The sequence below is a fragment of the Melopsittacus undulatus genome, chromosome 4 (assembly GCF_012275295.1).
Source record: "Melopsittacus undulatus isolate bMelUnd1 chromosome 4, bMelUnd1.mat.Z, whole genome shotgun sequence".
NCBI classification, from domain to species: domain Eukaryota; kingdom Metazoa; phylum Chordata; class Aves; order Psittaciformes; family Psittaculidae; genus Melopsittacus; species Melopsittacus undulatus.
Window position 1 is genome coordinate 98,618,637 of NC_047530.1, and position 27,753 is coordinate 98,646,389.

General features: G+C 45.6%; 1 protein-coding gene across 1 annotated transcript in view; it reads left to right on the forward strand.

Annotated features, from left to right (window-relative positions):
- CNNM2 (cyclin and CBS domain divalent metal cation transport mediator 2) overlaps positions 1-27,362 on the forward strand; it is a 123,500-nt gene extending 96,138 nt beyond the window's left edge. The window contains exons 3-8 of the mRNA XM_005154549.3: positions 5,056-5,193; positions 7,320-7,489; positions 10,768-10,861; positions 13,265-13,330; positions 17,093-17,277; positions 19,375-27,362. Coding sequence (XP_005154606.2) covers positions 5,056-5,193; positions 7,320-7,489; positions 10,768-10,861; positions 13,265-13,330; positions 17,093-17,277; positions 19,375-19,584 — 863 coding nt within the window. The 3' untranslated portion in view covers positions 19,585-27,362. The remainder of the gene's footprint in view (positions 1-5,055; positions 5,194-7,319; positions 7,490-10,767; positions 10,862-13,264; positions 13,331-17,092; positions 17,278-19,374) is intronic.
- Positions 27,363-27,753: the final 391 nt, after the last annotated feature.

Genomic DNA, 27,753 nt, shown 5'->3' on the forward strand with positions numbered 1-27,753 from the left:
TTTGCCCCACTGGGATTTTTCTACAAATGAAATGGCTTCACTAGGGGGAAATCCTACCTGACCAATTTGGTAGCCTTCTATGACAGGGCTATAGAAGTGATGGACAGGGGTGGAGCAGTTGATGTCATCTACCTGGACTTGTGCAAAGCGTTCGACACTGTCCCACATGACATCCTTGTCTCTAAATTGGAGAGACATCAATTTGATAGGTGGACCACTCGGTGCATAAAGAACTGGCTGGATGGTGGCACTCAAAGAGTTGTGGTCAACGGTTCAATGTCCAGCTGGAGACCAGTAACGAGTAGTGTCCCTCAAGGATCGGTGCTGGGACCGATCTTGTTTAACATCTTTGTTGGTGACATGGACAGTGGAATTGAGAGTGACCTCAGCAAGTTTGCTGATGACACCAAGCTGTGTGGTTTGGTTGATATGCTAGAGGGAAGGAATGCCATTCAGAGGGACCTTGACACACTTGTGAGGTGGGCTGATGCCAACCTCATGAAGTTTAACCATGCCAAGTGCAAGGTCCTACACCTGGGTGGGAGCAATCCCAGGTACAGCTACAGGTTGGGCAAAAAGGAAATTGAGGGCAGCCCTGAGGAGAAGGACCTGGGGGTGTTGGTCAATGAGAAAATGAACATGAGCAGGCTGCAGTGTGTGCTTGCAGCCCAGAAAGCCAACCGTATCCTGGGCTGCATCAAAAGGAGCATGACCAGCAGGTCAAAGGAGGTGATCCTGCCCCTCTACTCTGCTCTCGTGAGACCTCACTTGGAGTATTGTGTGCAGTTGTGGTGTCCTCAACATAGAAAGGACATGGAACTGTTGGAACAAGTCCAGAGGAGGCCACGAGGATGATCAGGGGACTGGAGCACCTCCCATATGAAGACAGGCTGAGAAAGTTGGGGCTGTTCAGCCTGGAGAAGAGAAGGCTGCGTGGAGACCTCATAGCAGCCTTCCAGTATCTGAAGGGGGCCTACAGGGATGCTGGGAGGGACACTTCATTAGGGACTGTAGTGATAGGACAAGGGGTAAGGGGTTGAAACTTAAACAGGGGAGGTTTAGAGTGGCTATAAGGAAGAAATTCTTTACTGTGAGGGTGGTGAGGTACTGGAATGGTTTGCCCAGGGAAGTTGTGAATGCTCCATCCCTGGCAGTGTTGAAGGCCAGACTGGACAGAGCCTTGGGTGATACGGTTTAGTGTGAGGTGTCCCTGTCCACAGCAGGGGGGTTGGAACTGGATGATCCTAAGGTCCTTTCCAACCCTACATATTCTATGATTCTATGAAATATGTTAAACAGAGCCTTGGGCACATGTTCTGGATGTCGTGGACTGCCTGGTTGTAAGCATCAGCTTATGCTGCATTTTTGCATACTCACTGCTGTGCTATTCAGCAGTCTGCCAGCAAATACGACCCCTGGCAAGCCCATGCTGCAGGGACATTCAGTGCCAGGCCATGGGGCAAATATGTTACAGAGCTGCACTGCTGCAGCTCCAATAGCTTTCACCTAATGATTTGTTCTGTCCTTGGCAAGTCACTTCCCTGAGGGGAACACATTTTACCCAAACATTCATATTTCCAAAGAGCTGTCAAACCAGGTACGTTAAATATATGTGCTAATAAACTCTGTATCACTTCTCCCATTTAAACTACAGAGCTAAGCAAATAAAAATTGTTTTTCCACTGTCATCCAGCAAAAGTGTAGCAACACAGAAGAGGTTGTGCAACCCTCATTTGCCTGGCAAGACCTACAGATATTGGCATGGTGTACATCAGTATCCTGCACCAGAAGAGCAGAGCTTTGTGTAGCTGGAATATGATCTTTCGATATACCAGAGTGGTTGCCACTCAACAGGAGTTAATGTTTTTACCTTGTTGGCTGTTAGGACTGAGGACTGGACTTGCTAACCTTCTGGTGTCCAGCATGAGTAGGCGGCAAAAGCTGTATCCTTACAGGAAGCTATTTTAGGCTGTTTAAGGGCTTCAGGTTTAGTCCCACTGACTTTGTGTCAGTTGCCAAAACATGTTTGATACACAAGCAACCTGATTTTCCCAGCTCGAGAGAAAAAGAACTGGCAAAACTAACTTAGTTAATTCCTAAACCTTTATTTTAAAATGAAACAAACTCACAGGCTTACAAAGACCTCTGCAGTGTGTGGGACATAGGCTGTGTGCATCGCTGGGAGGATGAGAGAGAGGGGGGTGAGGGGTATGTGATCACTGAGACTCTGGCATCCACCTCTGTCTGCCTTGGGCTGGGCATCCTGGTACTGAGTATGGGCATGGGGTCAGTAAGTCTAGTCCTCTGGGAACTGTACTTTCTTTTCTGAGGTTTGAACTCCCTGTTCTGTAGCTGTCTCCAGTCCAAGCTGGCTCCTTCAGGGAGATCCATGCAGTCATTTGTGGTGTTCTGCATCAGGAATGGAAACTCAGGAATATTACAGGAGAGATCACAACCTTTCTTGTGTTTGGACCTCTCCTATTCCTCAGCCTAGGAGCTCACAGTCAGCCTCGCTGCCTTTGGTTTAAATTGGAAGTCTAAATATTCCCAGAACCTACTTAAAATAAATGCAATATTTGTTGATATCACACCAAAAGTTATACTGAGGGTATTCCCCTTGCATCACGTTGTTGATGTTGTAGAGCCAAACAGTGTCACAGCACTGTGAGCAAAGATCGCTTCAGCAGGGCAAGGTAATTTCAGTGCCTAGGTCTCCATCTCACCTGCTGTAGAAAGGACGGACAGGAAATACCTCGTCCAGATTCAGTTACTTCTGTCACTGTCCAGCCCTTGGTTCCTGTGACTTAAATGAAGCTCAAAAGTTGTTTGGATAATGAGGAATAATTAAGACCATCCCTTACAAAAATAAGCCAAGATAGTGGCTTTAAGCCATATGGCTCTGCTCTCACTGTGTAACATTTTTCTTGGGGGAAGGTTTCTGAAGAAGCAGCCAAGGCAGCAGCAGCAGGAGTTGAATCCACCCATCATTTGAGAGCCTGGGTCTCTTACCTTCATGACTGACGCAGACAAAGATTTAAGGCATCCTCCTGTGGTGTGATGCAGGCCTTGTTTTGAGTTAACCATAAGTGCAGTGTGAAGCCTGCAGTGCTACAGCTCATCCACAAGAGAAATAAAAGAGCTGCTTTACTGCCTCTCTGAAGAGACATTCCCCTGTCCCAGGGCTAAAACTCGTACCTGTGGTGACTTTCGCCTCCCCAAAGAGATCAATGCTGGTGCTCCTTGTTGAGAAAGCATCTGAGCCACAGCATTGTAAAAAACAGCATCCTCTGTGCTTTTCAGAAAAAAAACACAGTTTCTATTCTTTCTACCTCTTACAAGAGGTAGGACCTAGTGAAAGCTTCTGGGGGGGTTTTCTCCTATTCACTTTCTATTGCTTTGGTATCCATCTTTTACTGCAAGTACAGATAAGGTCTGTCTCACACTATATTCCTAAAGCAAGGATTGTTTTTAGTCTGTAACCACTCCCTTGGGTGGTTTCTATTCCCACTTTTGGAAGAAAAGCTGTAGTCCATGATGTAGTTCAGGTCCTGGGTAAACTACTACTAGGGTAAGAGGCTTCTGGTTTTAAGGAAGAAAAAGGGCATGGGTCATCATCATTGTTTTCCATGTCCTTGGGAATAATTATCTCAAATTTTCTGGTTTGCTGTGTTTACACAATGAGCTTTAGCTATCTAGAGTGAATGTGTTACTATCAGCACAGTATTGCTTTTGATTCTGTGATAGTACTGTAGTAGGGTCTTGTCTGTGGGAAGTTGAGGATCTAAATGTATTCATATGTAAAAGGCTAGGTGACTTGGGAAAATCAAGAAATCTGTTAATTACCTCTATTGTGGTTGGGTTTCCAGCAATATACAGTGCAGCTTTCTGACAGTGATCTGCTGCTTATACCCATGCTACTTTACACACTGTCAGCAAAGAGCAAGACCCTGCCATCTGAGCAGAGAACTCTTCTCCTTGAAACTGATGTAAGCCATACCCCACCATACTTACAGCTTGCTGCTTATCTCATTTCCTAGGCATGATGGCAGATGAGCTCAGTGGGTAGATGTGGTTAGGTTAGTGGGTAGGTTGAGGTTAGAGGTTACAGAATCATAGAATAGTGAAGGTTGGAAAGGACCTTAAGATCATCTAGATCCAACCCCTCTGCCATGGGCAGGGACACCTCGCACTAAATATAGAGCAGTAGAGGTTGTCTGTACCTCTTCAACATAATCTCTTTTTTTGTCTTTCACAAATGGGGATTCCCCACCACAAACCCTGGTTTAGGACACAAACACACCAAGTGGTGTGTTTAGCTGAATAATGAACAGCAGTCAGGACCACTAGCAGGCAGATTCCCATGTTTGAACTCCTGAAGCTGCTCTGTGCTTGATTCTGGCTTCAGTGCCTGTAAAGCATCCAGCGATTCCCACCTCTGGGCTGTACACCTTGCCAGCCTTGGCTGAACAAAAGAAATTTCATACGCTAGACACTGGGAATTACTTGGACCAAAGGCGGGTGGATTTTGCCAAAGCTGTGAAGAGTCAGTCAGTGCAGACACGGTAAAGCATAAGTCATTGTGTATTTACTCTGTGTACTTGCTGGGAATTTTCCAAGGAGTGTATATGAAAAAAATACCTACCAGAGATATTCTTGTAGAACAACACCTTTTGATCATTAGTAACACTGAGCAGGACTCCTCCTCCCCACCTAGAAGCATGCATGCACCTTATGCACATATGCAAACATATGTGGAGCTGTTCTGCAATGTTTGCAAGCAGAGACTTTCTTCCCATTGAAATGATGAAGGCCGTGGGTGACCGGCTCTGCAGGACAGAGGCTCACATCCAGATGAACCCACAGCACAGCTGTCTCATTGTTAATGGCTTCTGCTGCGTGCCAGTGAGCAGGGCTTACATGTACTGCAGAGGGGTCTGTGTGCACCCTGTGCTCTGGGTGGCCATCCTGACTGACTCCATCCAGCATGGTTAATGTTGGATCCCGTTCTAACAAAAATCGCTTCCTTCCTTTTTTTTCCCATCCTCCCTTCCCTAGCTGATAACAAGACGAAAAAGAAGGTAGCTCATCGGGACAGGAAGCAGGACTTCTCTGCCTTCAAGCAGACAGACAGCGAGATGAAGGTTAAAATATCACCGCAGCTCCTCCTGGCAATGCACCGGTTCCTGGCAACAGGCAAGTGTGGGTTATCTCTTCTTGCAATTGTGCCAGAGCCTCAGAGGCAGTTTGTCAGCAAAGGCCGGTGAGGTGGGTGGGACAGAGCAGGTGGGAAGGGAGGCTGGATTGTGGGGTGACAAATAATGCCACTGTTGTGTTTTTCTTTTTAAATTCTCTCCTCTCCTGTGTTCAGTGTCGGCATGAACCCTCTGAGACATTTACCAGGGGTGGACCAGTAACTTTAAATTGGTCTGAAAGGTAAGGATGAATGCCAAGTGCCGCACTGCATGTCTAGAGTCCGTCAGATTAACGACTAGCAAGTACGCCCCATTAGGAAGAGCTCAGGGAACAAACCAAAGAGGACTCGATACCACTGCCCAGCTGACTGTAATTGCACTCTGGCGCCTTCTCCAGAAAGAGATGCTGGACTTTTTTTTGCAGGAAGGTCTAAACCTGTTCCATGAGACTTTTTGGCTCCAAGTGAAAAGCTCTCCTGACACATTTAATGCAGACTGCACAGGTGGTTGAACTGTACTTTAAAAAAGGATTTCTGGCTGGCATGTTGACCTCCGTTGATGACTTCAGGTTTCAGAGGAGAGTTGTCTGCATCCCAGAACGCCTTGATGTTTCAGCCCTTGGGTGAGCCATCTGGCAGAGAGGCCAGGGCCTTGAATGGTTTCTTGCAGCTGATACTGCCTTTCGTCGTAAAGTTGGTCCCTTCACCTCAGAGATGAGACCTGTTAAGAGGAGAGCTTTGTGGAAAACATACCTTCCTATTGCTCATGCTGTCTCTCTTTGACATATAAAGACTTCTCACATGCGGGCCTTTCAGATGGGCATTTTTCACTGCTGTGTTCAACATAAGTTCATGGGTCAAAAACAATAAAGTTGTTCCGTCTCAAGTTTGCCAGCTCCAGTTGGAAATTAATACTTCCCCTGCTCTAAGATGCAGTAACTGCCTGCCTAGATGCTCCTAGTTTGCCTTCATGCTTTTTTTTGCCTCTGTGACTTGAAGGAAACATATATGTGATTGGTTATCACATCTCAGCTGAGGGGCAGTAATTCCTTAAAAGGCTTGGACTCCTACAGCTCATGTGCACATTAGCATGTCCTTGGTGAAAGGAAGCAGCTCAACAGGAAGATGTGGATTTACCAACAAGCAAGGCATTGTTCATGTAGTGGTACAAGACTTGATGGAGTTCCCTAAACCTGCTCAACAGACATAGTCTTACAGTGCTGCTTCTCTACTTGTTTTGTGAATGAAAGTGTTGTGTAGCTTAAATCCAGGTCTGTCTGTGAAGCCACTGCTAATAAAATGAAAGTTACCATTTTGGTTTCTCTGTTCTAAATTGAGAATAGTATGTTTGGCAGAAGAAAGGTACTGTGTCATTAATGGGCCTGTTCTGAAATGAAGTGTTAGGAAGGCTTATCAATTTGCATGTGTAAGTCTCGACGTCCCTGGCTTAACTTTCATATACAAGGATGAGCTTTTCTGCTTCAAACAGCTCCTGTTGGGAACACTGAAGAACAAGTGAATAGGGAATGTATTCTGTGTGTCAGGCATGAATCCCACATGGTTTGAACTGGCCTGCACTGTCTCTCATTTTGAGTAACTCTTCCCATATGAACTGTGGCAGCCCTAGCTGTGCCTTTGATTTATTTAGAGCATTTATGTAGAGCAACTTTCTAAGCCCCAAATGGCAATTTGGTTGGTTTGTTTTGTTTTTTCAAAGTGCAATAAATGTAATAACTAATACCTTTCGAGGAAGGAAAAAACAATTCAAAGGTTCAACCTCTGCCCCAACTGTAAAGCATTTCCATTTATACAATTTTTCAGTAAGCCTATACAGCTGTGATTCTGAACTCTCAGGAGGGCAAGTCTACCTTTTTCTTTTCCCTTTCAGATGAAGACATGGTTTTTGGTTGTTTCAAAAAATACTTAAGTAATGAAAGTTAGGGTGTTTCTGGTTTTTTTTTCTTTCCCTCTTACAAATCTAACAGTCTCAAAAAACAGGAAGCCTGCAATTCCATAATGGATCTCTCTGCATCTGTGTGCCTTTTTTAGGCAAATGCTTATTAACAAGTGTTGCTAACTTCTTACCAAGCATATGAAGTTTAATGCCAAGTTGTATCTTGTGTTATAGAAGTAGAAGCATTTGGTCCATCCCAGATGTCAGAGAAGATTCTTCTCAGGCTGCTAAAACATCCCAACGTCATCCAGGAGCTGAAATATGATGAGAAGAACAAGAAAGCCCCAGAACACTACCTCTACCAGCGAAACAAGCCTGTTGACTACTTTATTCTCATTTTACAGGTCAGACATACAGTTATGTAGTTATGTGCAAAATCCTTAAGCTCCTGACATACCCCTCTCTATACCTCTTCCGCTTGTTGAAGTTTGTCTTCTTTCAAATAGAATAGAGCTATGGCTCCTGGGATGTGCTGCTGCCTCCTTTATGACCTTGCTAACCTTTAACTTCTCACTCGGCTGCTTTCATCTTCAGTTAAACCAGTTGTGAAGGGTAGACAGCACTTCCCACTTAGTCATCTGTTGAAAATCACCAGGTAACTCTAGGGAAAGCAATGCAAGGGAATCCCTTCATCCAGCTGGCATTGCTTGGAAAATAAGGATGGAAATAAATGCCATATTATAGGAGTTTGGCCAGGATGCTTTCTCTAATGCTTTTTGGCATGAGGAGTTTGACAGCTTTGTCAGGAAATGACATTTTTCTGTACAATTTTGAAGACTGTACCTTTTGATGCTTTGAGAAGTGCAGTGTTTGGTGGAGGCACTGCAACCCCTACTGAACTGATGCCACTTCCTGCCACAGCCCCTGTGGTTCCTGGGCACTCTACCATCCCACTACTTGCCCTTCCCCAAGACTGCTGTATTTGAGTGGGTTTTAGATAGAAGTGGGATGTGGTGTGGAAGGACTGTTTTCTGCTTGCTCTGTACAGGATTGCATCCAGTGCTGTTATCACTCGGGTTTTATTTCTTCACAGGAACACTTGATCAGTTAGGTAAAGCTTTACACAAAGACTTTGCTTCCATCCAGCATTGTCTGAGCAGGAGCAAGAAACAGTCCTTTAAGTGCGATTTTGCTGGAAAGGTGCTTATGTTTCTATCCTGCATAACTGAAATCAGTTTTGGTTATAAAAACACAAGCATCGTAGCTTGTAACACAGGCCTTGAAATCTTCCTTAATGTGGCCTTAAATATAAAGCTGGGGTTGGGGGGAGTGTTAAAGATTATCAGTGATAAGTAATTAAGAAAGCACTGGAATATGGAATTTTGGATTCAATGTAGTTATCTTTTAAAAGAGGTTCATTTTTTTTTGTCAAGGGTTTGGGGAGCCTCTGGTAGCTCTTTAACTGTTCTTTCTTATGAGCTGAATTGTTGCCATTTGAAATATTCCAGAGGCAAGATTATGCTCCTGAATGAGGTAATGCTGCAAAGATGCAAAAGGAGGACATGGGCAATACAGAAGAACAATCAGTTCTTTCTGAGCTTTTCCTGGAATCAATAAATATTTAGCCAACACAGCGTGCAAGCTCTATAATGCATTTGGAAAACTGAGTCTTGCATACTATAAAAATGGTTCTGCAGGGATCAAGAAGGAATAAATCCTTGGGTTTTGTTACTTAAGTGGTTTTAACTCTCTTTTGTCAAGAGACCAAGAATACCTTCAAAGTAAATGCATGCCAGAACACAATTAAAGGTATATTCTGTGCATTAAATGTATCAGTTTAATCTCTGTAGTTACTATTCTAGCTGGAATGTCACCTTTTTATAACAGCTTTTATCTAATGGGAAGTTCTTCTGTAGCAGTTTGAGATTTGGGTCTGGCATTGTGTTTTTTCAAAATTCCTGTTGGAACATTAAACAGTGGAAAACAAGAAACTGCATGTGCATGCATTTTAACAGGGCAGAACATATCTCTTAGCATGCATGGGGAATTCTTAACGGCTTTGCAGCCTCTGTGCCTATGCCAAGCCTGTCTGGTCTTCATATGGACCCTGCTGGTAAGCTTGGAGGTGCTGAGTGTGCTGGTAGAGCACACTGCTCTTGGAGCTGAAACTGAACTTGCTGTGATAGTTTTCTTTAGCTACTAACTCCAGACTGACTGTATGTAAAGTTTAAAGCCTGTCTGTGTATGTATTTTAAAGACCTAGTCTTGGCTAGTGAATAACTACCAAGTTAGTAGTTATTTACCTACAGTTTAAATTTACTTAAAGTAAGTAGGCTGAGAGCTCTGTTTATAACCAGTCTTTGCCAGGGTGATGAAGTCGCACCTTTTGGAAGGCTTATAATGAACAAATAAGCTACTTATTTGTGTTGTGAAGTGAAATTGGTTTTAAAAGGGATTATATGAAGTTGTTGCTTGTGATAGCAGGAAAGTGGATTTGTGAGCACTCTTTTCCTGCTAGGTAGATTTTGGTTTTTTTCTCATGTGGGACAGTTAGACAAGCTGACTTGGTATCAGGGCTGATGCAGGTTGAGTTCATTTTCACATTTTCCTGTACTGTAAAGCTAAAAGCATAATTATTTCTATTCAATGGTGTTAAATGAAATAAACACATAGAAATAAAACCTACCTTTTTGGGCTCATTTTGACACAATTGTGTCCAGTTGATGTTCAGTCTACTTGGTCCACATGGGACAGGCAGCCTCTGCCCTTTCCAGCCTAGCAGAAGGAAAGTACTGCAGGTAATTATGTTGTTTGACTAAAACCCCAACTTTTGTGTAGTTTAGCCTGAAAACTGCATGAGATTTTTTCTGTCTCCAGTGATGTGTTGTAACTCTCAGTGCAATGCCAATAAGGGTGGCCAATTATTTTTAGCTACTTGTATACCGAAGTAACTGGGATTTTTACAGCTGTGTTTGATATGGTGGGTTCTGTTCTAGAGTCCTTTGCAGGACTTGATGTTCAACATTTGATTGAGCCCACATAAGAACTGGGTTCACTTCCGTGGTAGTGTAGTTTTGTACAGCTTGGGAAGCAACCAAAGGTCCTTCTAGATAAGACCCTGCAGAAGAGTAGGATCTTAAGGGTGCTGGAACATGTAAAACTGATCTAAACCAAGAAAACCAAAGTAGCCCCAAGACTGCTCCTTCAGGAATAAGGACTTTGTTTTTGTGGGAATCTTTTCCTTGTGTGTTGTCTTCCATCTCCCTTTCCTATCTTTGTGTTAGTGGGACTTTTTTGTGAACATCTGTTTCCCCAGACCCCAGATGTCTGGGCTACTTATAAGCTTATATACTTAAAAACTTATATACTTATATACTGGGAGAATGTTTTTTCACTCTGCATTGAGGGAAAGCAGCCTGGCAACACTTGGACTGGGGCAATAGTACCACTCTGAAGTGATTCCACTCCTCTGCAGGGACTTCTGCTGGCCACAGGACACCAAAGACCAGGATAGCTCAGGGCAGAAGGGTCTGTCCCTGTTCAGGCACCCTTATATACTGCAGGGACCATGACACTGTTTAGGAATGTCAGGCAAAACTAGCTTTCAGGGCTCAAGTTTGCTCTTGTGCCTTGAGACCTGCAGTCCCTTTTAATTGCAGCTCTCTCTCCTTTTCCTTAACAGGGGAAGGTGGAAGTGGAGGCTGGGAAAGAGGGGATGAAGTTTGAAGCTGGTGCTTTTTCCTACTATGGGGTGATGGCCCTCACAGCATCTCCAGGTATGTCCTCTTACCTTCTGCTTCTGGAATGCTCTCCTTGCACAAGCCTGCTAGTCTTGTGAGTGCAGCAGGAGGAGGCTGCTCAGGGCACTCACCTGTGTCCCTGGGCTGAATTAAACTGTACTTCCTTGCCTGCCTGGCACAGCATCCCTGGGAAGGGCCCTGGCCGGTGGCCACACTGGCGCTGTCTCTGAAACACAGTGGTTTGCCAGCTCCTGGAGGATGCCAGTGCTGGCCTTAACGAGTGATGTGGTACTGGAGGACAGCTTTGTCGTTTTGCTCACTGTAGGATAACAGGGAATTAGCGGGAATAAATAATCAGTGGCAGAAGGACATCTAGTGGTGCACGTACAAAAGCCCGGTTAGGCTGGAGATGTTTTTCTTTACCAGTCTTATTTTTAAAGCCTTCTTGAGGAAAAGGGGGGCAGCAGTGCAAGAAAAGTGATTGTTCCTGTCAGCTTGTGTGGAAATGTATCCGAGAAACCAGCAAGGGGGATAAGCTCGTGCCTGAGGACAAAGTGTGAGCTGGTTCCCACTGAGATGTGAGACAATTCCCAGCAAACAAGTGGTAGTTGCACAAGCTACCACTTCACAGGCTCAGGTTGGGGGATTGTTTTATAATCCACCAAAAGTAGGCTACAGTGCTGTATTTCAGCATTTGGTGATGTATTTTGGTGCCAGCAGTGTAATTTCTAAGATCTCAGCCTCAACTGGGAATCTCTACAGCCCTGTTGGGGAGAGCTGGGGCACTGGTCCTGGCATTGGCCATCTGCTGACACAAAGCTGCTTGCCTAGCTACAGGAAGAGACATTTTTCATGCTGAAATCAGGTCCTCTTGTCACAGCAGGGTATATGTTCCACTTGAGAGGCTGCTTGTATTAGCTGTATACTCATGAGCACTCCCTTTGCGTATGTGTATATATGTGTATATACATTAGCAAATGTCACTGGAATGAAAATGATTTTGTAGGTTATGAGTCTAGCCTTATTAAACATTACTTCTCTTGGATGCATGAGTTCACTTTTACTAGACTAATTCTTCCTTCATTATGTCACTTTAATTTGATCGGTTGAGCTCATACCTTTTGAGGCTTGCAAGTTAGAAAGCTTGCAGAGCACTGAGCGACAGCAGAGCAGTGGTCACCTGGGTACCACTGCACTGCACCCTCAACTTTGCAGCTCAGCTTTTGCAGAAGCACATGGGCCAAGCACAGAGCTGGGCTAGACGTGGTCACTTCTCGACCAGACCTGTGCTTGGGAATCACTTGTGGCATCTGTTTTGCCAGCATTGTTCAGTTTGAATGTTTTCATGTGTGGGTTGCTGGGTTTTTTTTGTGTGTTGCTCACCATCCCCACAGCCATACCAGTTGCCCCAAGTCCCGTGAGGTCAAATGAGCTCCTCCGTGTACCCTGAAATTTGTCTTGGATTTTGTCATGTCAAACTTGAGGATATGCAGTATTTTGAAGTATTCTTGGCCAACACTGGATTTGTTTGCCTTCAACTGCTTGACTTTTACTAGTAGTAGACCTCTTATTTTACTGGCTTTTCCTCCAGGTGTTAGAGAATTTGTATTATGATGTCTTGTAGCATCCTGAAATTCCTGTTGCACAGTGTAGACAGGAAAGCTCAGTGGAACTATAAGTAATTTCTGAACAAGAGAAACTGCTCTTCTGTATGTCCTGATTAGACTTGGTGTGCCTGCTTACCTCACCTGAGATGTGAAGTCAGTAAAAGGAAAGTAAAGCCTTGAAGAGTGCCCCAAACAAGCACTTTCAACCCCATAAACAAAACAACACACATAAAACAAAAAAAAAACCCCAAACACCCAAAACCCATCAAAAGAAGCTTTTTTCTTTAACTGGAGCTGGGGGAGGATTTGCAGTAATGATGAGCAGTACAGTTCCCATCCTGAAAAAGAAGAGCTTAGGGAATCACAGCCTCACTTGACATTTTACTGAAAACTTGAAGAACTGTGAAGTGTCTTTTGGTTTTATTTCTGGTTTTGTCAGACTCCTGTAAGGAGCAGCATCCATGAAAGCTTCCTGGCTTGTTTTAACTCTTTGCCTTTCAGGCTGGAGTGGGCACCACTGCTTCTTTTGAATTGTTTCAAAAACTGAGTGTACCTTGATGGACTCTTCTGTGCTTGGATAGTCATTCAAATTAGCAACTGAAAGTTGTTCACTTCACTGTAATTCCTTAGGCTTGTTTTTGATTTATTCCTAAAATTGTTTAATTGGTTTTTTTGTTGGTTTTGCTTTTGTTTTAACCCTTTACTTTTTCACAGTTGATTTGCCCCTTTGGTTTTAGTTCCTCAGTGTGTGAACTGGCTCCTTCCCCTGTCGAGTGTGGATAGCTGCCGCCTTTCTGGTCGTGATCTCATCCTTTTTCTCTCCCTCTTCTAGTTCCCTTGTCCCTGTCTCGTACCTTTGTTGTCAGCAGAACAGAGTTGTTAGCAGCAGGTTCTCCAGGTAAATCCGCATGCTTCTATTTTCACCATTCTTGTGACTGCCCTGATGCCATAAAAAGTCAGCTGCAGTCTGTATTTTTCTGACCCCTTTACCTGTTAGGGAGAAGTCCAGCACAGAGTTATGCCTCACAGGTAGGTATCCTGGACTTTCATTTGTGGTAACTGGTAGCAATGTAACAGAGCCATCAAAATGGGAAGAACTAAAAACACGTTGAAGAAAATGTATTTGATAATGTGTGGTTTTTCTTGTTTCTCATATGTGCACTGGTGGAAAATTAGAAGGGAAGATTTTTTTTTAAAGAAGGTTTTCTCCCCCAAGCTGAGGCTTAAAGATCTCTGAAGAAAATGCATTTGGCAGAGGAGAATGTCTGCTGCTAAACTGCTATAAAAGGAAAACCTCTTTAATGAAAAAATCCTTATATCCTCATACAGATAAATTCTACGGTTTGTGTAGTCTGGCCATTTCAATTCCTCAAAAGCTGTGAGTGTTCTCTCAGTGAGGTTAATGCCATGGCCCAACACAGTGATGGATGGATTTGCAATGGAATGTGCAAGAAGGTTGTGGGACCTCCTGTGGGGTTTTCCAGTTCCCATTTTACTAAAGACCTTTCTTTGCTGAATAACCAAGTTGACTGACACAGAAATCCCTTTGGAGAACAGAGACCAAGAAGGGAACAAATTGGGCCAAAAAGAGCTCTGAGCTGTGACTGAGCGTTTGGAAATTGGGAAGGGTCACTGCATGCACAGAATAGTTGAGAGAAATGGAAACCTATCAAGAAAGTCTGTTGGAAAAGCACAATCCTAAAATAGTTTGGGCCACAGTGAACATATTTCTTCCTTTTGAAGTTTTCTTTTTCAGATGAAATGTTTTTCTCTAGACCTAAAAGCAAACAAGATAATGATACGCATATTTAAGTGCAACATCTCCTAAACATTAATGCATATCATGCGTTTCATAAACTTTCACCATCTGCTTCCTGTATGTTCCTCCTCTTCTTTTTTCCCTTTTGAAAATGTATTTCACTGTCAGTCCTTAAATTAGGCTCATGCACATTCCAAACGAACTACAGGTTGTTGCCCTGCAGGGGTTTTTTCTCCTGCCCTATTAAGGTTTCCTGCTGCTAAACTTCAGAGAAGGGGGATAAGTTTAATCTTTCTTTAATTAAAGTACCTGATGGTCTTCTTTTAAGCTCGGAGGCTTTGATTATCTTTTTTAGCTTGGTTCTGTTGTTTTGCCAGATCTTCCTTTTTTTTCCCCCTTTTCCTTGCTACAATAAGTATACAGTTCACGCATGCAAGTTGTTTTCAGTATAAATGTCAAGCATATTTTCACAGCTCTTTTTCCAACTAAAAAAAACCTCAATGAAAAATCAATAATGAAAAATAATGGGAAGAGTCTCCTTTGAAAGGCACTGATATGGTAAGCCTGGTCACTATGGCAATGTGGTATTAGTTTTGAAGGAACTCACACTTTCTGCTGGGTTCTTCTAAAAAGGATCCTGTTGTTTAACTCCAAATTCATAACACAGTTGTACTGATGGTTTGTTGTGTCTTTTGTGGTCTTTATCCCCTGTATAGGAAGGTGAGATATGGGAAAATCTGGTTAGAAAAGACCTCTTTAGATCAGGACTGACCTGCTAGGAGGCTGGCAGGGTGCTGTCCTGGAAACATGGACCTGCCTGGTATTCCTCTGTCATCTGCCCTTCCTGTATCTTTGCTTCATCCATCATTAACGTCCCTTCTCCCTTCCTGACTTTACATGGTCCAGAAGTGATGTCCTTTCCCTCAGATTTTTAGTAATCATACTTTTTTGTTCTGTCCCTTTGTTTCACCTGTCCCATTTTTTTTGTTTTTGTTTTAATATATGCTTTGTCACATTGCTCTCTGTTCCTCCTTTGTTTTTTCTTAGTAATGTACTGTAAGAACTGGATGAAAAGAAAGAGCAGATATAGTCACACCAGTATAAGGCTGTTCCAGATGGGAAACCTTTATGCTGAGCAGCAATGATGCTGTTCTTGTCACACACAGATGAATTTTGTGTATGCAAGTGGGAAAGACAGGGCAAATGCACCCAGCCTTCACAGTTCCTTGCTGTCCAGTGGGAACTGCAGCCTCAAGCTCTGTGTGAAGATAGAGCTTTGTCTCTTGGCAGCAGTTATTGCAGCCTGCTGTGGCTTTCAAGATGGCAAGTTGGTGTGGAGGAAAACCTTGCAGGGGAGTGCTTCCCCCTAAGCCTGTACTTGGTGTTGCCATAGGGACCTGCACTAATTCCATAGTGCAGAAACGGCACAAAAATTGCCTAATTGTCAGAACCTGTATTTTTCTGTTCCCTTTTCTAAAATTAAAGATGTCAGAGGACTTGCAAGTGAGAAATAAAAAACAGGGCAATTTTGCCGTGCATCTAGAAACATCTAAAGTGTTTGGTTTAGGAAAGGCTGGATGCAGGGATGTAGGACAGGCTATCTCATTTGCTCAAGGAAAGATTTTATTTATAGTGATTAGATGGCAGAGGTAAGGCTGAATTTTAGGGAGGTTTTTGGTGTGGGTTTTTTTTCTTGTTTTTTGTTAAGAAATAAGTTTATATATCGTGAAGTCTTAAAAAAAGAATTTGTAAAGCTTGCAAGGATACCATTGCCAGTTTGTTTGAAGAGGCTTTGTATGTTAAGATTATATGAAAAAGGTCCTTCAGCTGAGAATGGGGGTCATGTGAAGGTTGAGTAGCATCGTTTACATCAAATTTGGGCTGGTTGAATGAAATTTAACTGCACTATGATCAAAAAATTCACCAGTCCCAAAGACAGGTCTTAGATCAGCATATACTGTGTGTGCACCCAGGGAGAAGCCCATCAGCAGGAGGGCTTGGGATCTATCTTGGGATGTATTTCTGCCCTCCTTTCTTCTGGGTCACTGTGTGGGTGGAAGTTAGGGATGCAGAATGTCTGTGGCTTCCTGAAAGCACATTTACTTGAGCTGAACTGTGGCCAGTCACACTCACAGGGGACGGCTGTGAGGGTTTCAAGTGAAACCTTACAGTGGTTAAAGGCCCGTAATAGAAAATGTTGTCTCCAGTTTACTCGTTTCCTGGACACAGATTTTTCTCTGTAACCCGGACTGGTTTCCCTGTTTTGCTGCCTGGCATGTACCACATGGAGCTTGTTCTCCTTCACAGAGTTTTTGCCCCTTTACGCACTGGGAGGTACTTGGGGAAACATTGAATTAGCCATGTGGACTGCTCTCTGGTCCACTGAGGACGCTGTCACTTATGATTTGAAAATGTCTGCTCTAATTCCGGGAATAAAGCATATGTTGGTACCAGATGGAATAAAAGGGAGGAAGGGTTAGCTGGAACAGACTGGTATGGAGTTATGATTATAAATTAGTAAGAAAAAAATAAAGGAATCTGTTAAGCATGGTCTTACTATAGAGAACTTCTGTAAGGGAGCCTTGGGAAGTGACCTTTCTCTGGTGGTTACCACTCATCAGCTGAAGAAGCACTGTCACCAGCTGTGCACAGGGCACGTTGCAGCATAAACCCAACTAGGTTTGTTTAAGGCATATTCACTGGTGTCAGCTATCAGTTCTGGCCTCAAATTGTACCTTTTCAGAGTACCTGGGTTGTTTAACTGCATGTCTAGTTATCAGTGGATAAAGTACTTGCAGTTCTTTTGTGCTACCTCATGATGTATTATGTCCCTTTGAAACTGGTGGCTTTAAATATTTCTTACTTGATTTAAGAAATCTCTCACTCTTGCCTGTTTCTCAGCTGAAAATAAATCTCCACCTCGGCCCTGCGGCTTGAATCACTCAGACTCTTTAAACCGAAGTGATCGCATCGATGCAGTGACACCAACGTTAGGGAGCAGCAACAACCAACTGAATGCATCTTTCCTCCAAGTGTATGTTCCGGACTACTCAGTGAAAGCAATCTCAGACATTCAGTTTGTCAAGGTAGGAAAAAAGCTAGAAAGGCCCTGCTGGAAAGCTGGGCTTGGCTGGTAGGATGGAGAGCCTGGGGAAGGGAGGTCTCTTTAGATCGCCTTGTGAGTAAACAAGAGTATGAAAGCAGCTGTCTGAAAATAACTTTAAATTACTTTCTCCCAGTATCTGCTGTCCATTGATTTGTCTTCACCATTCTTCCCCTTTAGGCTCATAAGTAGATTGGTCACATAAATTTCTGGATTTCAGGTCCCTTGAGGAAAGATAATAGAAAATAACCTCTCTTTGCTTTTAGTCATGAACGACATATCTTTGTGAAGCCTTTGGAGCCATCAGAAATGGAGATCCTTCATTACCAGTGTCCTTTTCTAAGGGATGAGACATTTTCTGTTGGCTGCAGCTTTTTTTCACTTCTGATTTTGGTTTCAGTTTGGGGTTCTTGATCTTACTTTCCAACTTATCATCCTTCTGCTTGGAGAAGTCTTGGATATTTCTCTTTATCTTAACTTCACATGTTAGGCTCATGTCTCATCCTACCAGTGAGTTGCTGCATGAATACATCTCTGTCTCCCAGCATGGTGCATCCCACACTGAAATGTGTGTGAGTCCTGTGGGATAGGAAGTCTAGCTGAGCTGAGGAACAGCTAATGCTGGCAGCAATTCCAGCCCAGCTGAGAGTCCAGGGAAGCTGACGTCCCATGGCCAGAAGTTGACCTTGATGCTTTTCTTAAATGCATGTTCACAGTTTCTTTATATGCAGCTCAAATGATTTGTGAACTCAGCTTCTGTCAAAGTCAATATTAGGAATGTGGAATAGAGTAGAAATACTAGAATGTTAAATCTATTATTCTTGTAGCCAAATTTTAACAGTAGAATACAGTCTCGCACTGAGAACTCAACAGATTCAGTTGTACTGGTTGATGGGTCAAGCCTTCAAGGCTTAGATCAGTAAGTATTTATCACTGGGTGAGTGTTTCTCACTGCAGCTCTCAATGGCTAATCTGCTATACAGAGCAGCTACTCATCTTATGCTGGCTTATGGGGAGTCCTTCCAACTCTCATTGTGTTCATACTGAGGCTAATGAATGCTAAACTGTCTCATGCCTCTGCACTCACCCGCACTCCTCTTTTTGCATCACTCTGCTTTACACACAGGACAGAGTACTCAACATTAGTGTTTTCACTATGCCACATGAGCATTTATTCAGTTAATACCTTGTAAACCAGGGTTGAGACCTGCTCATGCATGTTTTGGATTTTGCTTTTGAAGTTGCGACCTGGCCCATCTGGCTCTCTCCATTTCCAGTCTCTCTTTTGCATTGCTACTGAAACATACAGTTTTCTAAAAGCCTTGTTTCACCTTTTCCACCTTCCTTCCTGCTGAGATGATCCACTGCTGTTGTAGCACACAGGGCTGCCAGTGCACGTGCATCCTGCTGCCTGTCCTGGCTGTGAAGGTTGACCTGGAGGAGTTTATGGGGCAGGTTGCTTGTGGCTGCAGGAGGAATTCTGTCCTGTACCACCATATGCAGATATATGGGGCTATAGGCTTCCTTGCCTCTGGGGCATCATGGGCAGTAACACTCTGTGCTCTAGGCCAGCTCTAGTTATGACTGCTCTGCTGAGTGCAACCGGCTCTTGCAGAGACTGATTTGGAGTCATATCCATGGAAATCCCAGTCTTTCCTAGAACTGAATGTTCTTTTGTATCAGAATAAGGCTGTAGCTCCTGCTGTGTTTGCTGGCCTAGACAAGAGCAGTAATGCTTGTACTCTCTGGCTGGGGACTCTTAGAGCCGCACCAGGAGTTCACTGAAGCTGGGAGAAAGACTTCACTGAACTCTGGTTCTGGCCCTAAAAATATGCATGATTAGGAAGAAATGGAGAGCTGATTTTAAAATTTTTCTGCATAGGAATAAATCCCTGCCTTTGAACAGCATGGTGGTTGCACAGCTCTGTGCTTCTGCCTTGTCGGAAAATGTCACCATGCTGAAGTGTGGTGAAGGTTTGAAGTGTGATCATCTGGAAAGGGAGGGCACTTTATTTTCTCAGTGTGTCCCACAGGAGACACAGAAGTGTGACTGCTTTTATTCCTTCTGTTCTTGGAGCAGATCTCAAGACAGCAGTACCAAAACGCCCTGATGGCATCCCGGATGGACAAAACACCTCAGTCCTCGGACAGTGAAAACACTAAAATCGAACTGACTCTTACGGAGCTGCATGATGGTTTGCCAGATGAGACAGCAAACCTGCTGAACGAGCAGAACTGTGTGACTCACAACAAGCCCAACCACAGTATGCACAGTGAAGGAGCCATCTAGGAGCTGACTCCCTACAACCCACCCATCCCATCTCCTCAGCAGGACCAGCCCTTGCTCCTTCCTGCCTCCTCCCCGAGTGTGAACACCGTTAGTATGTGCTTGCAACACTGTGCTGCATCCAGTGTTCTGAGACCAAAGACTTTTGTGTCCATTCTGGGAGCAGAAGAGGGAGAAACAGAAAGAAAGGAGCAAAGAGCAAGAGAGAATAAAGCCCCAACTGTACTTTGGGAATGGTGAGCCACCCTTGAGAACGATGAAAATACTTCTTGCAAAATAGAATTGTGTTTATTTTTTATCTGTATTTTTGATCCTTGTTGGGTTTTTCCTCCTCAAACACATATGGAGAAGTTTAAAAGCTCCTCCAGTTATTTTTTCAAGAGAGATCTTGTTTTTAAAAAGTATTTTACAGAGTTTTAAATTGTTTCTGTCCCTCCTGAACCTCAAATGGGCTCTGTTGTGGCTTTGTGAATTGGCACCAATGTCCTTAGGCCTCTTTTCACCCCTTTCTGGTCCTTTCTGTGGCCCTGTTGAAGTTAGCAACCGGTACTTGTATGTCATTTGTGTTTTAAGAATGAGCAAGCTTTAGGGAAACTCTGGTTTCAACCACCTGGAGGGCCAAGGGATGAGTACTATTACATTCTTCCAGTTACGTTTCAAGGAAGGAGTGGCTACTTTGGTATTTAATGGTGTCTCAAATTTCGGAGGGTTTCCTTGTACAACAGGCAAAAGTGATGTTACACTTACAGTTTTGTAACCTCCATTATGTTATGTTTAAGGTGATGCTGAGGGGGAAGGAGTTAAGGCAAAACTACAATCTCATGGAATGAAAGCCAGGCATCATTTTCCATAATGAAGTAACTGGGCAATTTTTTAATTGATGTTCCTGACAGTTGCATGGTGAAGTAATGTGTGCACCCCAAAATAAGAAGGTTTTAAGCACTCATGTGCTGGAGCGGTCTGCACCTCAGCCAGGTGTGCAGATGTGCAGTCTTTGCTAAAGAACATCAGTCCCCACCCCACTTCAATCTCAAGTATTAACACAAAAGATGCTGCTACAGTTATGCCCTAAGTACATCCTCCAGGTGACAGTAAACCTCTGCCAGTGCAAGGATGGGCTCTGCTGTAGGAGTTGGGACCATCCTCTTCTCTCCAAGAACTGACAAAACTTTCCGGACGCGAGTGTATTGCACTTCAGGGATTCGGAGAGGTTCATTTCCAGGCTGTTCCCAGCCACGTTCCTGCCTTTGAGTGGATTTTAGTGTATTTCCTTCTCTCTTGCCCATTTTAACAGCCATTTTAGGGATCACTGTGGTAGTAGAGCAGAGAGCCTCCCATCCAGCTGCCACTAGAGCAGGGCACCCTGTGTTGGGCCCAACCTGAGTGCAGAATGGGTGCAAGCAGGAGGCACCATTGTTGTGCATCACACATTCCCCACTCCTGCAGATGGAGTCTTACATCCTCAAATGAACTAAAAAAAAAGTCATCTCCCTCTGATTCTCTCCCTTTCATGCTCTCAAACAAAATGTGAACTTTGCCCTTGGTATCTGGAGTGACTAAATAAATCAGGCATTGCAGTTTCTCTGTTTGGAGACCCTTCCATGGCCCCTGGCTATGTAGCGTTTCCCTTCCTTTCTTTATATCCAGATAATCTCATCTGACCCTCAAAGAAGCCCCCAGCCCCAAATGCAACTGCAAGAGCACTCACTCTGTGCCTGCCCTGTCTCTCCTGCTTGCAGGCTGGAGAGGTTCCCATAGTCTGTCTTTGTGAATGGCGGCTGGAAAGGTGCAATATAGTGCTGCAGGATCTGCTTGCAGGAAAGGGGAGTGTGTGGGTCAGAGCCAGTTCGGTCTGTGCATGTGTCTTCTCTCTTGTTTGGCTTCAGAAAGCAGTCCTAATTTTTGCTGTCCTCCCCAGTGGGAAAGGTGCACGTCCTCATTGGAGCCACTCATGAGGATGAAGTCCCCACAAGGGGGCATAGAAATCGCACAGGATCTAGTGTGTGCACCCAGTGAGGAGGAAACAGGGCTCCAGACTTTACTATTACTTTTAGCTTATTAACATTTTTGAGTCCCATCTAAAAGCATTTCCATAGTCTCCATCCTCGCTTTGATACACACCAGCCCACCATCGCTGAGAGCACACAGCTCAGCATTGGCAAGGGCTGACCTGAGCCCTGCTTGTTCCCAGTATTGCACCTTTCCTGCAAAGCAAGCTGGTGAGATGTTCCAGCGTTTGTCCTTGGCGAGGGACCCACCTCACCAGGTTTTACCTAGCGTTGCTGAATGTAAAAGTTGGTCCGAAGTGTTTGACACGGTGGTGAGCTTGAGATGCAGTATCCGTTTTGTCAAACCTGCCGAGGGAGGGAAGGCTCAAGTCAAGGCAGCTCTCTCTGTGGGATGAGGTTGCTCGTTGGATCTGACTTCTGCTCCTTACGGCAGGTTATGGGTTTGTGTCAGTGTCTGTGTTCCTTTTTCAGAAAAACAAAAAACAATACCAAAAAAAGCAAAAAAAGAAAGCGCCAATTTTTTCCAACCAAAGCCATGTGATCCCAAAGCAAATACCTCCTGCTTCTGCCCATGCTGCACTGCTCAGAATTTGCAAGCAATTTTTTGCATGACTGTTTTTCATCATTTGTACAGATCCAGTAATGGAAAGTGAAATAATTTCCTTAAAAATAGTTGATTATAGATGTGTTTCATATGGAAAATATGTACCTGACCCAGAGGGGTTAGGAGCTGCTACTATTAATTAGCTTGAAGAACAAAGCATGGTCCTCTCCCCGGAGGGGAAAGAATCCAGTCTCCCTGTTCTCAGGGTATTTACAGTTTTACTGTTTAACAAATGCAAGGGGTTCCCAGCCCTCGCGGTGGGAACCATCACAAGCAGAGGAGCCCAGCTCAGGATTACTTCTGAGCCTCCTGATGGCGTTTGCTGGCGCCGGGAATTGGCTTTTCCAGCTGCAGTGGAGATGCTGTGGTGTCTGAGTCTGTGCCCTTGCAGGGGGTGTCTTGCCAGAGCAAGGTTCTGATTTCTCTGCCTTGCTGGCTGCCCACCTGCATGCAGGTGGGCTCAGATGCCATACTGCAGTGCCATAAGGATGTGTGGCAGGGCTGCCTGTCGTTGCCACGGCACAGGGGACAAGCTGGTGGCTTTGGGAATTGTTGGACTTGTCCTCAGACCTCGGCCAGGCTTTGACTCATAGAAAGGATACTGCATCTTCCTATGTCAACTGCTACTGCCGCCTTTGTTCCCCTCGTCTGTCTGCCTCTGGGCGCAGGCAGAGGCAGGCAGAGGCCTGCTGGCCGGGGAGGCTGGGGGGGCATCTAGCCATGGTTTCTACTGTCAATACAATTTTGCACAAGAGTTCTTTGAAGTGAGGTTTTCAACACTAATATCTTAAATGCACAACTGTGAATTATAACTTTTACACTCCTGTTGGTTGAAATTCCTTTAAATGAAATGAACCTGAATCTGTTGTAACTATGATTATCATTTTTTTTTAATTCTGTCTATTGCCAAATCTTTGTAAAGAGTGAAGGAACGTTCTTGCTTTCCAGTGAGAATCTTTCTCCGAATGAGACTGACTCTGGTGATGTGGAGATCATACGAAGCACACTAGCTCTGAGTGGAGAGGGCTCTGGGGGGCCTTAGCAAACCAACCTTGGCCTCTCTGTAGAGCCCAAGCTCAGACCCTCCAGAGTTTACAAAGTGCTGCTTGTTCTGTTCTGAGCTTATCCACTCCCTGAGATCCCTGTGCAGGTGAAGGCTGCTGCCCCGGCAGAGCTCAGGATGGGTGAGGGACAAGGGGTGCTGGCAGGGAGTAGGGGCCCCAAGGCCAGTGTGGCAGGACGAGGTGTTTCCCCCATCCAGTAGCACCAGCAGAGCAAGCCCCATGGGACAGGTCTTTCCACTGCTTTCCAATTCTGCTCCAAGCCTGTAGTCATGTTAGTTCCCCCTCATGCTTCTTTTGCCCCCACGCACACTCCTGCTCTGGAATCAGCAGTTGTGGGATGATGCTGAGATCTGCAGGGGGTAGTTGGATCTGGCTGCTCAAGGCTTGTAGTTCTTTGGCCCTGCTAGAACAGGGGTCAGCCACTCATTCACATTGTGCTCACTGGTCTGTTCCTCCTCTCTTCTCCTGGACCTACTCCTCTTATCCTCACTGCAGTTGGGTTTGGTTTGGTTTTTTGTTCTTTTCTTTAAGTGCCTTTTTGTGTGGTGGAGCTGGCAAGAGCAGGAGTCTCAGGATATGGCCCTTTGCACTCACCTCAGACCTGGAGAAAACTCAGGAGGAGCAGGGCAAGTTGCCTATAGTTGCCCATAGACATCACCCATCACTGCTTCTCAGCCTTCAGCACCCAGCTCAGATGAGGATGAGATTTTGGCACTGGTGGTGTCAGGCTCTGGCTCAAATCAGCTCAAAGAATACCAAAGAGGTAGCTTTGTGTGAGGGGCGGCTTGGGCAGCAGGGGTGCTTCCTGTGATCTCTGCAGAGCTCAGCCAAAGGGGTGTGGATGGCAAAGAGCAGCGCTGTCTCCTCACGAGCATCCCATGTAAGTATCCTACATGATGGAGAATACAGCCACGTTCTCCAGGACCCTTTGAACATGCATCCTCCTTGTGCTGAAATACACTATCTATAGAAATCATTCCCACGTGAAAGATGTACCATGTTTTATATGATGTCTAATACACATGCCTGTGGTTTTAAAACTAGTATCTGTGTACCAGTTGTCAAGTTATCCAGTGTCTGGACTCCCAGCAGAAAACTGGGGCTGGGTGGGATGGGAAAGGATGCTTCAAAGAGTACCTGTTGTGCAGCTGACTCACTCAAGGCTTCATCCCAAAGGTATCTGACCAGCATTTAGGGGTCATACTGTGTTCATACTGTGTACTGCCATGTGCGAAGCTGGCCCAAAGCAGAAAACCAGCATGTGCTGAATGGCTGGATGTGATACAGCCCTGGGCTCAGTGCCTGCCCCGCTGCCTGGCTCTGCACTGGGGCTCGAAGTAGATGCAAAGGATGGTCCTTGGATGCTGAGGGTTGGTTTGGCCCAATAGTGAAATTACAAGCTTAACTAACAGGACTGAAAGCTGGACATCTTTTCATGGCATGGAGGAGAGAGCAGCCTTCATCTAATTTGACCAGCAGAGAGAATAAGCTCTGTGTTGCAAGCTGGGCTGGGAAACCACCCTTATCCCTGCTGTATTGCTGTACGTGGTCCCTCAGTTGCAGGTCTCCTGTTGGTGTGTTGTGTGTTGATCTCTGTGGTGATACCTCACTCCCATGTGTTGGTATCCACGGCTTCCCCCAGAGCCTCCCGGTCAGTCCTGCTTGGTGTCTTGCTTTGTCCTGCAGTCTAGCTTCAAGCTGGGTTGTGTTCCACTGCAGTTAGTTTCATGGTCACGACCTTGGGGCTGTCTCCAGGTGAGGGGAGGCTGTTGCTGCAGGTCCAAGTGGTACGGTTGAGCTTTTTGGTCTGGTTGTGCATATTTGCTGCTCATTAGAAGCTGAGGAGGCCAGAGCATTCCCTAGGAGGAAGCCTGGAATACCAGGTTGTTCCAGCGCCCTTCCCTGAGCTGCAGGGATGGGGAAGTGGGTGCTGGAAAGCTGCCTCCAGCCCATAGCACGGTACAGGTGGTGGACGGAGGTGGTTCACAGATCGGTAGCATTGAATTCAAAGTGACATCTTGTTGTTCTCATTACCCTGAGGTCAGGCTCCCGAGCCGCTCTGTACCTCACAAGTATGGTACTCAAAGCTGCGAGTCTTTGTCTCCAGCTGGAAAGCATCTTTCTGCTCTCCTGAGGTTTCTCCTTCAGGCCCTGTTTTCCTGTGAGCAGGGCTGATCACTGGGGTCCTGCACAGGACAGTGCCCGGGCTGCTCGCACCCCTCCAGCACAGATTCCTGGCTAATGACGTGCTTGATGTTTAGTTCTCCCCCCAGCAGGAGAGGTTTGGCCCTTCTGGACAGAAGCTGCTGCCTGTCATGCATGCAGGCTTGAGGTTTGTCAGCTGTTGTGAGCCAAACCAGTGCCTGCAGGTGGCTCTGATGCTCCAGGCATGGATCTGATGTCTCTATATCTTCTCCTGGAAGCAGTGCAGCAGGTCAGTAACAGGGTTTGCTGGGGAGGAAAAGATGATCCCAGCATTTGGTGCTTGGCAAATCAGCATAGCATCCACTTTCAGCTGTTTGGTAAACACAGAGCTTTATAAAGGAGGTGTTCTTTAATCCTCTGGGCATCACTGTTGTACCAAATCCATCAAAATTAAAGTTAGAAACTTGTAGGTGTAAGATAAGTATCCTGGATCATAGGCCTTTGGTTGGAAGTGCCAATAGTGAACGCATGCCTTCTGGATTCACCCAAAGACCAGTGTGGAGGGCGGAGGGGTCTCTTGGTGAGCTCCTCTGTTCACAGAAGTGACAGTGGCCGGGCCCAGATCAGCTCTAGCATCTCCCTGCTTCAAAGTCTCAGGTCCCAGCAGGCTGAGCTGGGCTGGTTTGGCCCGGTGGGTTTTTACCCAGGGTACGTGCTCTGTCCTTGTGCATCATGTTGGCTTGGGTTGGGCAGCGTGGCTGCTGCTGTGGCACCGGCCATGGCTGTTCCTCTGCTCTTCTCGCTGTGGTTCAGGTGCAAGTGTTCAGGAAGGTGAGGGAAGGCTGTGCAGCAGCCAGGAACAGGTGGTGCTGTCACCACCCTGTCTTCAGGCCTCACACTAAGGGTGGGAGATGCTGCTCAAGGGACTCAGAGAGTGCAATTGGTCCCATTCAGTCTGTGCTCTCCTGAGCTCAAGGATGGTTTATGAGCAGTTCAGGGCCAGGCCCTGCTGAGGGAATCAGATCCCTTGGCACGTGCTTTGTGCAGCTGCAGAGCCAGCCTGGACACCTGGACCCTGGGGCAGGCGCCCGGATGCCAAACACTGAATCAGAGAACTCAGATACTTGAGAAGTGTTCCCAAAAGCCATGAGCAGCCGGAGCCCTTGCACCAAACCGTGCCCCTGTGGCCGGGTCCTTCCTGGTGGCTGCCGTGGTCCTCCCGCTCTCCCTCCATCCCAGTGGCTCTTCCCTGTGTCCTGTTCACCATCGTGTGTGGTCTTTGCGAGTTGTATCATATTGTACATGACTTGGGGTTGCCAGAGTTGTAGTGTTCTGACTACAGTATTTCCATGTGTGTACATAAACCTGAATAAGCACAACTGAACTCCTGAATGAAGTGTATACGTTTCATATACTGGTTGTCATACGATGAATTTTATAATTATTCCAATTTTGTTGTAGATTTCCAATCTTTCCTATTTATTTTGTACCAGATTTATTTGTATATTTTGTGATTTTGTTTAAAAGCATTTTGTTTATTTCTATTCTTTTTAGATAAATGGTGATTTTTTTTTCTGTTGAACATTCCAGTTTATGCATTTTTCCCTCCTCCATGCTCCCCTCCTCATTTCCAAGGGATGGATTTTGGCACGCGGGTGGTGGGGCTGATGCCGATGATCCCTGACCCAGATCTCTGCTATTGGCACATCATCTCTCTTCAATCTCTACTTCAGCTGTCAAGAGCCATGGAGAGGCTGGATACTGTTCCCCTTAGAGCCAGGTCTTGCTCTCTGCATTGGTGGGTCTGGGCCTGTAAGTCCTCAAGCTGGGGAGGGCTGTGCTGGTGGTTCTGCTGACCAGGAGCTGGGAAGCTGGTGGCAATGCAAGCAGCTGACTTTATGAAGCCCCCTCAAGGGTGAGGGCCTTTTTCTTCCGCTAATAAAACCCCCTTATTTACAACCTGCTCTCCACAGATCATGTTTGTCCGTCCGGAAGCGTAGATGCCATCTGTCTGTGCCTCTGTAGCGTGTGTTCCTGCCAGGCGGTGTGTGACGGGGGTCTCCAGCGAGGGACGTGGTGAGGCTGCTGGTGGAGGGAGTCTGTCTGTGCCCCTGCATCAGTGCCACTGTCTGCTCACCACTGCTGGGCCTTGGGCAGCAGAGCTGTGCAGAGCCTGCAGCAGCAGAGCTCTGTTTCTGAGCGGGAGGGTGAGCCTGTGCTCAGTCCCCTGCCCAGCATCACTTCAGTGCCATGCCAGCAGAGCAGCAGCCAGCCCTTTCCTGCAGGGCAGCCGCAGCCTGGCCATGCACCCAGTCTGTGTTTCTGCCACCCTCTGTCCTCGCAGCCGTTC